The following is a 15,639-nucleotide window of genomic DNA, read 5'->3' on the forward strand; positions in this document are numbered from 1 at the left end:
ATGTTCAGGACAATTCGAAGCAAAGAAAAAAAAATACATACGTTGATGCCCTCATTCCTTCTCTTCGTGTGGCTAATCCTTCTGCAACAAGAGATTCAGCTATGTTTTCGCCTGTTGTGTCTGTAAAACAATAAGACTATTAGCCCTACAGAAAAAAAACCTTATGATCTAGCCAGACCCCAAGACCAAGATGTAAGCATTTAAGTATGTTAATTAAAACTTTCCACACTGTATATTATAAATACAATTCATATAAACATGTGGATTACAATACCATAAATACACTTTGAATACAACTAATCATTCCATAATCCTACAGATAAAAGCATTACACATGTCTACATTAGTATTTGCAAGCATTTAGCATCCCTTTTTGGGTCTGTGGCTGTACCAAGATATCTGCATAACAAAGCCGCTGATCCATTAGCAGGACAGTTAGAAGACTCCTGAAAAGTTGCTGTGAACTTCTGCCACTGTATATGAAAGAATTTTACACATCTCACATAGCCAGGTGAAGCTACTTGTTCAACTCTGGCCATGCACATGTTAATGTAGTCAAATCTTGCTTTGGACTCCAGGGTTTGGACTCCAGGGTTTGGACTCCAGGGTTTGAAAATTGCCAGGCGCTCTGCCTTTGTTACCTAAGAGTATTACGCTTGATGCACAATACCTTCCAGGAGCTACTTTTGACTACCTTTACAGGCAACTCGTGGCATACAAACATATCTAACCCAACATGAAAACAGTTTGGGTATGTATCTAAAGGATAAATGGGACACATGCAGAAAACATTTAAAGCAGAATGGGCTTACACGTTACAAACTGACAAAAGTTTAAAGTCTGCACCTAACGTGGAAGTTGGATTTGTGGCTTGATATGCATTAGCTAGCTCCTTACTCCCCAGTATTAGCTCCTGCTTAATAAACAAGATCTAATATCCAGGAGCTACGTTCAGCCACTGCTCAACCAACACTTAATTCAATCTCTAGCATCACAAATATGTATTTATTGGGTTTTTATAGTGTACCTATACACAATGTGTTTCAAGGTACAAGACAAGACAAGAGGGGGGACAAGTACGAACACCAAAATGGTCCTACTAGGTCTTGTGACATTCGGATCGTGCAAGTGCAGTAACCAGAAATGCAGGGGGGCGGGTCGATGTGCCAGAGGGTTATGATATGATATGGTATTTGTAACGCGCCTATACACATAGGGGAGGCCAGGTGGAGAGAGCCCTGGTAATAGTGCGAGGAAACAGGGCTGGAAGCGCTCGCTGGGGGGCGGGGAGGGTGTGAGGTCATGAGAAGGCAGGTCTAGCCAGGCTAGTGCAGGAGGGAGGGAGTCCAGAGGGGCAAGTGCAGGTGAGGGGTCAGGAGACAACGTGCTAGGGTAAACTGGTCGGGCAGGGTCAGGTGCCCTGTAAGAACCTGAGGGAACCAGGCAGCCAGTCAAGAGGCAGAGGGGGAACATTAGCAGGGGAGAGGGAAGGAGGAAGAGCAAAGGAGGGTATTGAGACGCTTCCGGAACTTAAGATCCGGATCAAGTCAGAGGGGCAGAGGCCATTACAGAGGGATGCACCTGTGGAGGATAGAGATGATGGATTTCTGAACTCTGACCTGGTGGACAGAGGTTCAGGAGGCCAGCCTAGTTTCTTGGAACAGGGTAACCTTCTGGACAAGACAGACCAATCAAGGTAGTTTGGTGGCGGTCAAGACTAGGTCTCAGGAAGGGTGAGGGTGACAGACCTCAATGAGCATCCAGAGTAAAGAATGCTAACAAATCACTCCCAGTCAGGGGTAGATATATTAAAAATACATAAACATGTATTTCAAGGCCTTTAGAGTTTCAAACACAAATCAAATCACAGTAATACTTATTAAGCCAACACAATCCTATCTAAACACATATATACAAGACCAATGGGGTCCGAAAGGTTAATGCACGAAATGGGTCCACAACCTAAAAGGGGAAGGAAACGGGCAGTGCAAATAGTCTTAGTCTCTTCTGCATCAAACACACTCCTAAGAGGCAGTCGAATCCCTAAGAGTGGAGCCTAATGCTCAAATGTACATGCAATGCAAGCACACGCGGTAGTTCAATTGGGCAAAACGGTGTCTCTTCAAGGGTCTGTAGCAACTCAGGAAGGTCGGTAAGGCGATTAAGAATAGGTTCCCACTATTCGAGGTGGGTCTCCACTTGAGGGCAGAGTCGATTCCAAGAGTTGGAAATAGTTTGCTAGCTCACACTAGCAGTGGAAAGGAGAGGGGGGCCCCCAGGGGCCACTTCTGCGTAAAAAGGAATGGAGGCGCTAGGGGCCGCCAGCTAGGGTTGCGATTACTCACCGACCCCGGGCAAAATCCGGACCAAACTTCGTCAGTTGAGTCCACTTCGGTTGCAGGTTCAAGTGCGGCAATTTGGCGGCTCTGCGGCTTTCAGCGACGAAGATACAGCGAATATTCCCAAACGGGACAGTGGCGATTCCTCAGTTCTGGTGGATGGATCAGGCCAGTTTCATTGCAGCAGGCTTCAGGGGCAAGAGGAGCACAAATGCAGCGCACCTGCAAAGGTCACCATGACTGGGCAACACAGTAACAGTGTATGCTCTGGTTCTGGCACAGTCACTTCAGACCTGGGAACGCCAAGTGTACGAAATTTGATGTGATGGTGCCGTGAACACAGAGCTAGCGATATACCAAGTTTCGAGGGCCTCCTCGAAACGGCAGCAGAGAGAGCAAAGGTCCTGCGTAAGCTCAGCCCACTGGTTGGCCTAGGGACAAGGGTTACTTGCAGGGTTACTTGCAGGATACTTAGATCATACCCTTCGTTCAGTGAGCATTCCAAATATCGGCATGGTATGTGTGTTTGGAGGCTTCTCTTATCCAGAATCTCCTTCGGGCCAAAACGAAGAGGACCCAATGGGAGATCTGCTCACATACAGGCATACCATACGTGGACCAATCACAGACCACAGGGGTCCCAGGCATGCACAGCACTCCAGACTCTCTGGCACCCAGGATGTGTATTGGGGACAGACACCCCAGCCCACATCCTGGAGGCACGCACACACAAGTCATGCAGAAACCTGCAAAAGCTTGGCGTTTCGCGGGAAAATGCCTGCCCAAATAAGGACTGACCTGGGGAAGGCAAAGGGGCAAGATGGCCAAAGGACAAGACAAAACATCGTGGCATGGCCATTTAGGAGCCAGGCCACCTATTTCTGCCAAAGGCGGTAATCACGGTTTACCTGGCAAGAAAGGCGTCAATTTTTTATCCTCTATCTGGAGGGATAGTTGGATAAGCAGTTTGTTTTGAAGTGGATGCTGCTTGAATGACTAAACTCTCTGGAGTCGGATGTTTATTCAAATATTCAGGATCCGATCCAGCTGGTCTGTATTTTCTTGGAAAAGTGCTGTCTGAAGCAGCAATGGTTTCTGGTTTCTCCCAGTTTTTCTCCACAGTCCTTTGAAGGGCCCTGTGAAAAGGGAGAACAGGATCCTTCTGAGGTCCCTTGACGATAATATCCGTCATGTCATCTTGTTCAAAAATGGGTGAAGTATTACCCCAACCCATGTATTCAACTACCCTGGTCATAAGACCCCTGTACCCAGCATCTGCATGCTCTGCAGGATCAGGTTTGGCGAACTCTAATTCTGGGGATGTGTCAACTCCACTGGCAGAATGTAGAGTATCACTCAGGTATCTCATTCTGGTTTCCTGGTCAATAAGTTCATCAGGAACTTGTCTTGTACCATAAGTAACTCCCAAAGGAGTAACTTCGTCTTCTTCTGAAGCAGACTCTTCATAAATTGCAGACATAGATTTGAAAAAGTCTGATCTGGGCAAAGGAGTGAATCTCCTTTCTTCCTCTTCAATCTGCTTCGAAAGAAATGGTAAATCCCTCGAAGTTTGAGGGTGTCTTCGAAGTTTTCGAAGAAGACTTCGATAATGGCGTCGATGACGCATGTGGTTTTGGTGTCGAAATTATCGACGTCGAGTGCGTCGACGAAGACGAAGTCTTCGACGATTTGTGTTTCTTGGCCGGCACTGGAGAGGTGCTCGACTCTCGTAGTTTCTTCGACGGTTTTACGTCGACTCAAGGTTTTTTGTATTCCTCAACGCTACTGGTCTTAGCCATACGAGCCTTGGACTTCCCTTTGTCGTCCAATGGAGCGACCTTAGGGGTATGGCTTTTTCGAGGTTCTTTCGAGGGGGTCGAGGCCGCATTCTCGAAAACATCTTTTTGCGGAATTCTTCCCACTTACTGGGAGAATCCGATTTAGTCGGACAACGAATTTCTTCGGTCGACTCTGAAGAAGATGATAATGAGGGAGATCTAGGTCTCCTCTTCATTTTTTTCGATGACGAAGAATGTCTCGATCTACTTCTAGATCGAGATCTCTTCGAGTGCCTATGGCGATCCGATCCTTAAAATCGGTAGCTTTATGTTTGACAAAACCTTTTTTGAGGCCTCCCTCCCCACCGACAGTTTACCTCTCCTCTCACGAAGAGCTTTTTCGGTCATCGATTGGCAGGAGCCGCAGTCGTCGGTTCGGTGACTGGAACCGAGACACCAGAGACAAATCCGGTGGGGATCGGTAATCGACATCTTAGACCCACAATCTGCACACTTTTTAAACCCAGTTCTGGGTGTCGAAGGTGTCGAAGATGACATTTTCTTCACAGAAAATCGAAGCGCGCCGTTCTCGATAGCGAAGCGATCGGAAAAACGGAACTGAAGCTACGGGCGCGGCTCGAGCTACTTACGGTGACGTCAACAGAGTACGGAGTACGTCGAGGGACAATCGACGCCACGACCTAGAGCGCAGCGCCCTCTGCCGAGAATTTTTTTTCCCGAAGCAGCGAAGCTGGGGATAACGATTTATCACAAGATAAGGAATACGTGGGAGGACACAATCCATTCGAAATTAAAATTCTCCCTAACAGAGGGGGGATTGGCTCTGTAGCTCCATTACACTTCAGGATGTTCAGGGGGGCATAAAGGCGCTACCTTCTGGGAAGGTGCATTGCCCAGACGGGCTGACAGCTGATTTGTACAAGGCAATACCTCTTGCGAGTATCAGCGCCCGGTTAGGGAGGCAATAGTAACTGGGTTACTTAAACCAGGGAAAGATCCCACTGATTGTTTGGCTTACAGGCCGATCTCATTGATAAATATTGATATCAGAATTCTGGCAAAAATGCTGCCCACCGGATTAGCACCATTGTTGTCAAAATGTGTAAAAGCTGATCAAGAATACTTTATACCCAGCACGTCCACGTCATATGGGCATAGATGCATATTTGGCCTGATGGCAGTGGACCTGGAAACTTCGATATTGGCAGCATTGCTAGATGCAGAAAAAGCCTTCTACTCCGTGGAATGACCATTCCAGTTTGCTATTCTACAGCGAATGGGCACAGGAGAGGGCTTTATAGCACTGGTTTCCTCACTATATATCCAGCCGGCAGCCTGACTATAGTTAAATGGGCACATATCGGACCAGATCTTAATGGGTAGAGGTACATGGCAGGGATGCCCTCTGTCCATTTTTCTTTTCGCCCTGGCAATTGAACCACTAGCAGAGTTAGTTGGCAAGAGGCATCTTCAAAAGGGGGTACAATTATATATGCAGGGAGTGGTCATAGTTCTACGGAGACAACATAATTCTGTATGTGAAGGAACCTGCGATTAATTTGCCGCCCATCATATTGGATATCTTGGAATATGGCATCTAATCAGGATTTGAGATTAACACCACACAATTTCAATTTTCCCACTCACAGAGCAGGTAGCAATGTTCCCAGACGGATTGGTGTTCCAGTGACATGACAGACAAGATATCTAGAGGTTAAGCTGGCAAGAACGCCAGAAATTCTATGGAGGGAAAACGATGGTAAGGTTGTGGAAGGTGCAAGGGGTCCAGTTGACGGATGGAAATCACTTCCATTTTTGGTAGAGTCTCTGGTCAAGATGGTGCTATTTCCTAGGTTCTTAGATGTTTTTCTCAACGTCCTGATGGAAGTGCTGAAGTCATTCTACAAAGAGTTGAAATCTATTACACAATTCATATGAGCAGATAAACAACCAAGGTTTTGTTGGGAGAAGTTAATAGCGCTGTCAAGACTGAGGTGGGTTGGCGCTCCCTTAGCGCATAATATTTAGCAGCCCAAGCCCATTTCTTATCATTCTGGTACGCCCCGAACCTTGACAGTCATGTCCAAGTTGAGAGCCCTAGCCGCACCATCTCGTCCAAGGGTGGTAAATCCTCACAGTTTTGTGCAAAAAGACCAAATTGAAAAGACCAACCCAGCCAAAAGTCTGAAATAAGGTACTACCAAATTTTCTACCTTCTAAAAGTTTGGTTGGGTAGGTCTTTTCAATTTGGTCTAGGGCTGCGGGGGCACCCCCCCAACCCTGCTTACTATACTGTGAGTAGAGGTTGCAGGGGTGTCCCCCGCAGCTGTCCTATGTTGGGGTGTGTGTTGGGGGTGAGTGTGGGCGGGGGTTTGGTCAAGTCAGAAATGTTCATGGGAGAAAAGACCAAAGGTAATTTATTGAAAAAAGTAATCTTCGGTCTTTTCTCCCTCTAACAATTTTACCTCGGTCATTCAACCCCAAACCAATCCTCACAGCTCAGCCACGTCCTACAGGGATGTGGAACAGATTGCACATGTACAGCATGGAAGCAAATGGAATGCAATCTAGATATAGGGCCCCTCTACTCTCTCCTCCCTTTGCACATTCCCACAATCTCACTAAGCAGAGAGAACACTATATACAATGCATGGGTAGACTTGGTTTGTTTGGACTACAGAACTGGTTTCCCCAAAGGCAATTCATGTCACTGGATAGGTTTAGGTAAATAGGAGGGGTCGCATCGCTTTACTTTCAGTGTGTGGCACAAAGGGGGATGTTCGACTCCTTCCCGGCACAACTTGCTACCACACAACTTCTACACTGCACCTTAGTAGCAGAGGGCCCTGGAAATTGGTATCATGCTTATACGCCAAGATAAGAAAAGGCAAGGTGGGATGGTCAGGGGAGGCCCACAACGGATGGGAGGAAACTTTGGGTCAACCGATTCCAGATTAAGCCAAGCAGTACTGTTGTAAACAGACTAAGAAGGATAGCCCTCAACAGCAGGTTTAAACTCCAGCATTTAAAATACCTGCAACAAACTTACTACAAGCCCTCTGCCCTTTGCACATTTTTTACCGAAAAGTTCGGCCGAGTGCAAGATGCGCTCATACTCCAGCCACCTTTGTACATCTAGTGCTTTATGACAATTAAACTGAGCAATCATATGATGTACACCTGATATTGCATCACAATTTTGCTAATTAGTGGGGCAACCCGTGAAGGAGAGAAAAAAAAAAGAATGGATAGTCAAGTGTCACAAGTCTATATACAGTGGCTAGAGTCAGGCGAGGGTTGCGTGAAAATACTTTGAGGCTAATTAGCTGTCATTAGGTAAACGGCGGGTTGCACTTTGCTAGCGCGGCAATTTGACAGATGGGATGGAAAGTTGCCCCAGTATAGGGACTAACGTTATGTTCCCTTTGTATCTTTTCCTATATATGTGGCGCATTTGGTTCCCATTTGCACATTGACATTTCTGCAGACTGCCTTCCCGCAATAGCAAGGAAGAACAAGTTACTTGCCAACTGTAACGTTCTTTCGTTTGTATGTTCTTCCCACGTATTCCTCATCTTAGATATCTTCCAGCCTGCTGCTTCGGAAACATTTTTCCACCAGAGGCTGCTGTGCTCGAGGCCGCTGTGTCGATGTCCCTCGAGGGCCGCCGTCGAGCGTCAACGTCATCCGCAGTTTAAAGGACTCGAGCCATGCCAGTTAGCCTCAGTTCTGTTTTAGGAGTCAGTTGACCAGGCTTTATTCACCTTCGGCTCATAAGGTACTTGAAGTGCAACTGGTTTAAACTGTACGGCGGGTAGGTTGGGAGGGTCGATTAGGAATACTTGGGAGGAACAGCCAATCGAAAAAATGTTAGTTGGCAAGTAACTTGTTCTTCGAATAGATTGTGTCCTCCCACGTATTCCTCATTTTAGATATTCTCCCAAAGCAGCAAGAATTCGGAGGAGGGAGTCCCAGGGAAATTAGTTGTGAATCGTGTGAAGGACAGCTTTTGCAAAGAGGTCGCCTTGATAAAATGGTGAATCCAAGCAAATGTTTCACAAATGTGTGCATTGACGACCAGGTGGCTGCGGCACAAATATCCTGCACCAGAACACCGCTCTGAAGAGCCATTGAAGTTGCCATACCCCTGGTTGAGTGGGCTCTTAATCCATCCGGAGGCTCTTTTCCAGCCAATTTATAGCACTCTAATTGCCAAAATTATCCATCTGGATAGTGTTTGTTTTGATACTCCTAAACCCAATCTGTGTCCAGTATATCCGACAAACAGTTGGTCACTGTCGGAATTTAGCTAATCTGGAAATGTAGAAGCTGAGAGCCCTCTTTGGGTCCAGTCTGTGTAGTCTTTCTTCCTCTTTACTCGCATGCGCAGGAGGATAGAAAGAAGGTAAAATAATTTTCTGTGACAGGTGGAAATCAGACTATTTCTGTTAAGAATGAGGGTCTGACCTCAAGAGTTACTCTGTCTCTATGGAAGACGGTGTGAGGAGGCTTACAAGAGTGCCTGCAACTCACTCACCCTGCAGGCTGATGTAACTGCCACTAGAAAAATTGTCTTCAAAGTGAGGAGCCTTAACGGACAAGAATGTAAAGGCTCAAAGGGGGTACACCTGTAAGAAATGTAAACAAAATGTAAATCCCAAATAGGTACTTGGAAGGGATTTGGAGGGTACACATTTGTCAATCCTTTTAGAAATTGGATAACCAAGGGCATTTTAAAATAAGAACCTTCTTCAGATGAGCGCTTGAAAATAGATAGCGCTGCCAACTTGGAGCCCCAAATGTAGAGGAAAAGAGAACCATAGGTATGTTACATTGGAATGTATCCACATCCTTGTCTTTGCACCAGTTACTGAACTTATTCCATCCGATGACACTGGTACAAGGATTTTGTTGCTGTCTTCTAGCCGAAAGCAAAATCTCCATTACATCATCTGGTAGGTCCCAATCCTTATACATCAGCCTCTCAAACCATGCGTGAAGGCTGATCGTTTTGACCTCTGGATGGAGAACCAGACATTCCTCTTGCGAGAGGAGATCTTTTTGTGGAAGATGTATTATAGGGCAGATGGACATGTCCAGTCCAGAAGGTCTGGGTACCACGTTCTCCTGGCTCAATCCAGGGCAATTGGGATCATGGTTTTCCTGAACTTTAACCTCCTGATTACGTGAGGAATCAAAGGGACTGGAGGAAATGCTTAGAGTAAATTCCCAGTCCACCACAAATGTGTCTCCTAGAGCTCCTCTTGGGGGAAATTCCCTTGAGCAGTACTGATCGCATTTCCAGTTGAGGTAGTACATGGCCACTGTGTTGTCCGTCATTATCAGAACATTATTTCCCCGTACAGAGGGCAGAAAGGTGTTCAGCGCTAATCCTCAGCTCCAACAAGTTGATGTGTAGTTTGGACTCCGATGGAGACCAACGGCCGCTAATTGACAGATCGCTGGTGTGGGCTCCCCACCCCACGAGTGAGGCGTCTGTCACTACTGTTATCTTCGGCCACAGTTGCCAGAAAGGTTCCCCCTTGAGGATATTGTCCCTGCAAGCACACCGTAGCAGACCTTGAGCCACTCTGGTTGGAACCCGCAAAAGATCAGACATCGCCGGATAATTTGAACCATTGAGTTCTGAGGGCCCACAGATGGCCGAGCAATCTGAGGAAATCGAAGGCCGGTAGATGCTGGGCATTCTGAAACTTTGTTACCATCTGCACAATGTGGTGAGCTCTCTCCTCGGGAGGCGAGGCTTTGCCGGAGGACATATCCAGTATTGTTCCAATGAATTGGAGCTTTTGGAGTGGTATCATTTGAGTTTTTTTAATTGAGGGAAAAGCCCAGTGTGTGTAAGAAGTGGCAGGTCATGGTCAGATGTTGCTGAGCTCGTTCAGGTGAATTTGCCCTGATTAACCAGTCGTCCAGGTAGGGGTAGACTTGAATCCCACCCTCTCCTGAGACTCGCTTCCACCACAGACATGAGCTTGGTGAAAAGAATCGGGCGTAGGTCAGCCCGAAAGGCAAAACACGAAATTGATAGTGAGAACCGCCAAACGCGAACCTCTGGTACTTCCTGTGCTTGAGATGGATCGGCACATCAAAGAAAGTATCCTGATGGTCCAATGATACCAACCAGTCTTGGAGTTGGAGAGCCTGAATGATCTGAGAAAGGGTTACCATCTTGAACGTATCCTTCCTGAGGAACTTGTTCAAGTTTCTCCAAGATGGGTCTCAATCATCTGTCCTTCTTTGGGATGAGAAAATACGGGGAGCACCAACCCTTGTTGCTCTCTGCTACAGGTACATGTTCTAGTGCACCTTTCTCTAGCAGGGTTAAAATCTTCTGATCGAGGAGCAGGCCTGGAGTTTTGGTAGAGGTGGCTCCCGGTGGGTGGTCTTGAGGCCTTTGTCAAAAAGGAAGGCAGTAACCATGTGCCATTATTTCTAGTGCCCAGGCATCTGCAGTAATGCCTCGCCATTTGTCCAGATACTGATCGATCCTGCCTCCCACCGGGATCTTGTGGGTTAAGGCCTCAGAGTGCCCTTGCAGCGGCTGCAGCAGTTGCTGAGGGGACAGTTGCTGCTGCTCGGGCTGATCTAGCACAGTTTCCTCTTCCACAACAAGGAGATTTTCTATGTTGCCCTTTTTGACTGGCCTGCCCCTTCCCTCTCCCAAATGAGGAGTAGAAACGAAAAGGACGGTTACTCCAGGAAGATGACGCTGAGTAGGAGTGTTGAGGTATTTTTATAGAGGCGCTAAATGATTTAGCCGCCGCTTTGGAGGTCTACTGCTTCTCCAAAGCCTTGCTGCCAAACAACCTCAAGCAGTCAAAAGGCATATTGAGTAATCTGGATTGCACATCCGGTGCAAAGCCCGATTTCCTCAGCCATGCAAATCTGCGTAGGACTGTGCTAGGAGCCATGGACCTGCTAATGCCATCAGCAGTGTCCAGTCCTGACTGGAGTTATTTCTCCATAGCCTCTTTTCCATCTGACTTGCCAGGAAAGCATCCCATTCCTCGCCTCAGGGATGTGTTCAGCCGCTGTTGTCATACAGTCCCACAGGGTGTGTGTCAACCTTGCCAGGGTGCAAGTTACATTTGTGGACTTTAGGGCCATGCTGCCCGAGGAAAAGACTTTGGGTCCATGCATCAATTCTTTTGTCATCCCCATCAGGGGGAATGGAAGGGTAAGCTGAATGCCTAGTAGAAGTTGCTGCCGGCACCACTAAGCTTTCAGGCGGGGGATGCTTTGAAAGGTATTCTGGGTCAGATGAGGAAGGCCTGTATTTCCCCACAAATTTCTTATTTGTAACTAGGCCAGAATCTGGGGTTTCCCATTTGGCTGTGGCCTTTTGTAATGTTTTGTGAAAAGCGAGGACAGGATCCTTTTGAGGGCCTACATTAAGGATATCCATCATATCAACTAGGTCAAAATTAGGGGAATTTGACTTCCATCCCATAAACTCAATAACTTTGTTCATTAACCTTCTGTACCCTGAGTCTGCAGGATCTGCAGGGGTGGGTCTGTCAAAATGTACCTCAGGGGAAGTATCCAGGCCACTGATTGATGGGTCTTAATTTAGCCCCCTGCTGTTGCTAATTAACATGATACTACTATAATGCTAGAAACTATGAGCTCAATAACCTATTAGTGATTTTCCTAGACATTACTGTGGCTCCCCCACCAGACAGAATTATCCTTAGGATAGAATGATCTCCACCCTCATCTTCCTGAGCACCCTCTGGTCCACAATGATAACAGCAAACCACCCACCGCATTCTATGCCTACTGTAACTAACATCCTGTGCGACACCTTAAGCAGAAATGCCAAGCTACAATCAAGATTACCTAAAATCTATGAACCTCCAGCCAGACTAGTCACCAAACCTAGTAATAGAAGAGACCTCCAACGTAATGCCCCCAAACGAAACACCTCCCCCACCAAAAGAGAGTCCCACGTTAACAGTCCCATTAATCACTGCAAATCAAGCAATAGGCCTACCAAAAAGAAAAGCTGCGTCATCCCTGCGACACCTAAACCAAACACCTCTGAAGGGTGAACTTATTAATGCTAGGTCATTAATAGCACATGCCACCGAAATTGCCGATCTTATCCAAATAGGTGATTATGACCTAGCCATAACGGAAACCTGGCTTCACCAAGCAACAGGACCCACTCTGATGCTTGCCTTGCCCCCTAACAACAACATTCTTAGAGAAGATGGAACCAATTCACGAGGAGGCGGCCTAGCCATCATCGCTAAAAACAATCGTCATAAAAATAGAAACGCCTTCAATCACCAAATCTTGTGAATCCTTAACCGCTAAACTCTTATCATCCTCTCAATCAATATACACCTCATCTATAGGCCACCAGGTCCCATTGGAACCTTTGAGGAGGACATCGCTATGATCCTTCTGGGAGACATGAACTTAGGTTTCAACGACCACAAAGATTTGCAAGCGACTAATATCACCAATGCCATTACAGAACTTGGATTTACCCAAAGAATATCACAACCTACCCACGAAAAAGGTTGAACACTCGACTGGGTAGCCAACCACAACTGTAATGCAACAATTACTGATGACTGCCCACAAATCTGGACAGATCATGCGCTAATAACCTTCCTCAAATGAAAACACTACCCAACCTAAGGAAAATATATTGGCCCTCCCCTTACCAACCAGAAATGAAAAAAACTACGGACAAACTGCTACCACTTATCCTCCTAACTCTAAATTCCTCATCTGAATCACTAAACCCACCAGCTCTAGTGAACAAATTCAACTCAACCATAGCCATGGACACTATCGCCCCTTTGAAAATGAGAAAAATTAAGCCCAGAGCACACTTAAAAACCTGGTTCACCCCTCACCTCAAATCCCAAAGGATCGGACCAACTCCATCTGAGACTAATAAAGTAGCTCTCATCAATGCCTCTAAGATTTACAAAAGTGAAATAAGGAGAGCTAAAAAAAAAAAACTTTAACAGAATACTACAGGTTAGATCTGGAACCAAAAGAGCTATTCATTATACTAAAGGAACTGTAAAACCCTACCCCTGTCCCTGACAACTGCGAAAAAAATAAAACATGGTGTTCGAACTCCAAACCAAAATTGAGAAAAAGAAACAAAATAGTCCTCCTTCGACCAAACAAAGTGGTAAGCCATCTACTTCTACCAAACCAGAACATAAATTCAACTTCAAAGTAACCATTTTAGAGATTGAAAAATACTTTTGCTCAAACCAACCACGTGTCGAGGTGACATATGCCCAGCCCAACTGATAAAAGATGCGGCCAGAGACCTATCCCCATTTATTTCCAAGATCATTAATGCTTCCTTTGCATCAGGCACGATACCAGACAACCTTAAACAATCATGGGTCCTTCCCCCTTCTTAAGAAGCAAACCTTGGACCCCTCCATCCCTACTAACTACAGGCCGATCACTACAGTACCCTTTCTGTTAAAAAATACTAGACAGAGTGGCTTACCTACAGATCAAAAAATATTTGGAGCTGCATCAACTATTAGGTACCAGACAATCAGGCCTCAACATGGTACCGAAACTGCGCTCATCGATCTCAAAACCCAAGTCTATGAGCCGAGAGATCTTGGAAAAACTTCTACTCCTCCTACTGGATCTCTGCGGCATTTGACTTGGTGGATCATGATGTGCTCTGCACCCACCTGGAATCTGCGTGCCACTTCTCCACAAATGCCATTGCTTGGATCAAGTCGTTCTTAAGTGGCAGAACCATGAGGGTTTTCTCTACCTCTGCAGCGGCTGACCCAGTACCTATCACATGTGGCGTTCCAAGGATCCTGTGTCTCTCCGACCATGTATAACATTTTCACGAAGCCCCTGTTTGATGATCTGGACCTTCTGGATGTCACCTACACAAACTATGCAGATGACACTCAGATTCTCATCATCCCACTTTCGGGGGATTATGAACAGGATTGGCCTTGGTGAACAAGATATAACTCATCATCAAGGCATGGATGGCCCGTCATAGTCTATGCCTGAATGATGACAAAACGGAACTCATACTGGGGAATACACAAAATATCAAAAGCCTGAACGATGACTATTCATCATTTGTTATAGATGGCAACATCATTAAAGTAGTAAAAGAAGTAAAAACATTAGCATTTTACCTCGACTCTTGCCTCTCTCTAACAAAACAGTAGAGTGCGATGGCCACTAGCACCGCATACACCTATAAGCTGATTAGAGCAGCTAAACCATCCTTGTCCAATACCAGCTGCCTCATCCTATCTAGAGCTCTGGCATTATCCAAGTTGGACTATTGCAACGCACTATATATAGGGTCTAATAAACACGCTGCAAAAAATCCAAGCCTTGCAGAATAATGCCCTTAGTGCCGCCTTAGGAATCCCAAGAAGAGAGCATCTCAGATTGTCAGAAGACAATCTAACTGGCTCTCTACAGCGCTGACAAAATTAAACTTAAAACAGTATCACTAACCTACAAAAGTATTAATGACTTAGCCCCCAAATACCTAACAGAAAGATTCAAAAGAAGAACTTCTAATAGACCTACCAGAGAAGCATATACCAACCGGCTAGTTATGCCCCCATATAAATTGAGCACAGCCGGAGGCATCAGCTTCCCTGTCAAAGTGGCCCAGTTGTGGAACTCCGTCCATCTTCTTTAAGGTCTGGCCAATCCTATCCACACTTCAGACTTAACTGTGCCATTTAATACAAAGAAAATGACATAACTGACCAACACTAGAACCACTCACGTCTGACCCATCTCTTAATCTCCCCCGCTTATTCCACCTTGCTCTGACTTTCAATGTATACACCTCTGTGTACAAATACCTGTGTATATAACCAGGTATATTGTCATCCTTTTGCTGTCAATGCATCCTGTAATTACTTGGAATGTTTAACTGTAACTTGTATGCTTAAGTATTCTTGAACACGCGGCCGGATACCCATGGGTCTGGGGCACGCTATAAATAAACTGGCTGTCTGAAGACATTCATACAGATTACTTAATTTGGAGCTAGAGTCAACCAATTTGTTAGGGGCATATCTAGTCCCATATTTTTCTCCAGTAGGAGTATTATCCACTTCAGAGGATTGCTCCTCGAAAATAGAGGACACAGACCTGAAAATATCCTGTCTAGGTTGTGGTTGGTATACGTTTCTGGCTGAAACCGGTTCCGATCTCGGCTTCGACAAAGGTGTCACAGGAATTAAAGACAGCCTCAACAATGGCATTGAAGGTGTATGTAATCGACGTTGGCTTCGATAGCGTCGAAGGAGACCTCGAAACAGTCTAGGAAGGCATCAACGCTATCTTTGAGGGTGGCATCAAGGACACCTTCGATAGATGTGATGTGATCTTCGACGACGGGTGTATTCCCAGCGCCATTTTGTCAGCCTTCCCTTCCGATTTATGCACCGGTAGGTTTGATTTTATTTTACTAGGTGTCTGGGAATTTT

General features: G+C 45.9%; 1 protein-coding gene across 1 annotated transcript in view; it reads right to left on the reverse strand.

The window, feature by feature from the left end:
• SND1 (staphylococcal nuclease and tudor domain containing 1) overlaps positions 1–15,639 on the reverse strand; it is a 2,477,133-nt gene that overhangs the window by 2,331,532 nt on the left and 129,962 nt on the right. Inside the window, exon 4 of the mRNA XM_069629563.1 lies at positions 42–120. Within this exon, the coding sequence (XP_069485664.1) occupies positions 42–120 (79 nt within the window). The remainder of the gene's footprint in view (positions 1–41; positions 121–15,639) is intronic.

Source organism: Ambystoma mexicanum, chromosome 12 (genome assembly GCF_040938575.1).
Source record: "Ambystoma mexicanum isolate Mex_15411 chromosome 12, UKY_AmexF1_1, whole genome shotgun sequence".
Lineage (NCBI taxonomy): Eukaryota > Metazoa > Chordata > Amphibia > Caudata > Ambystomatidae > Ambystoma > Ambystoma mexicanum.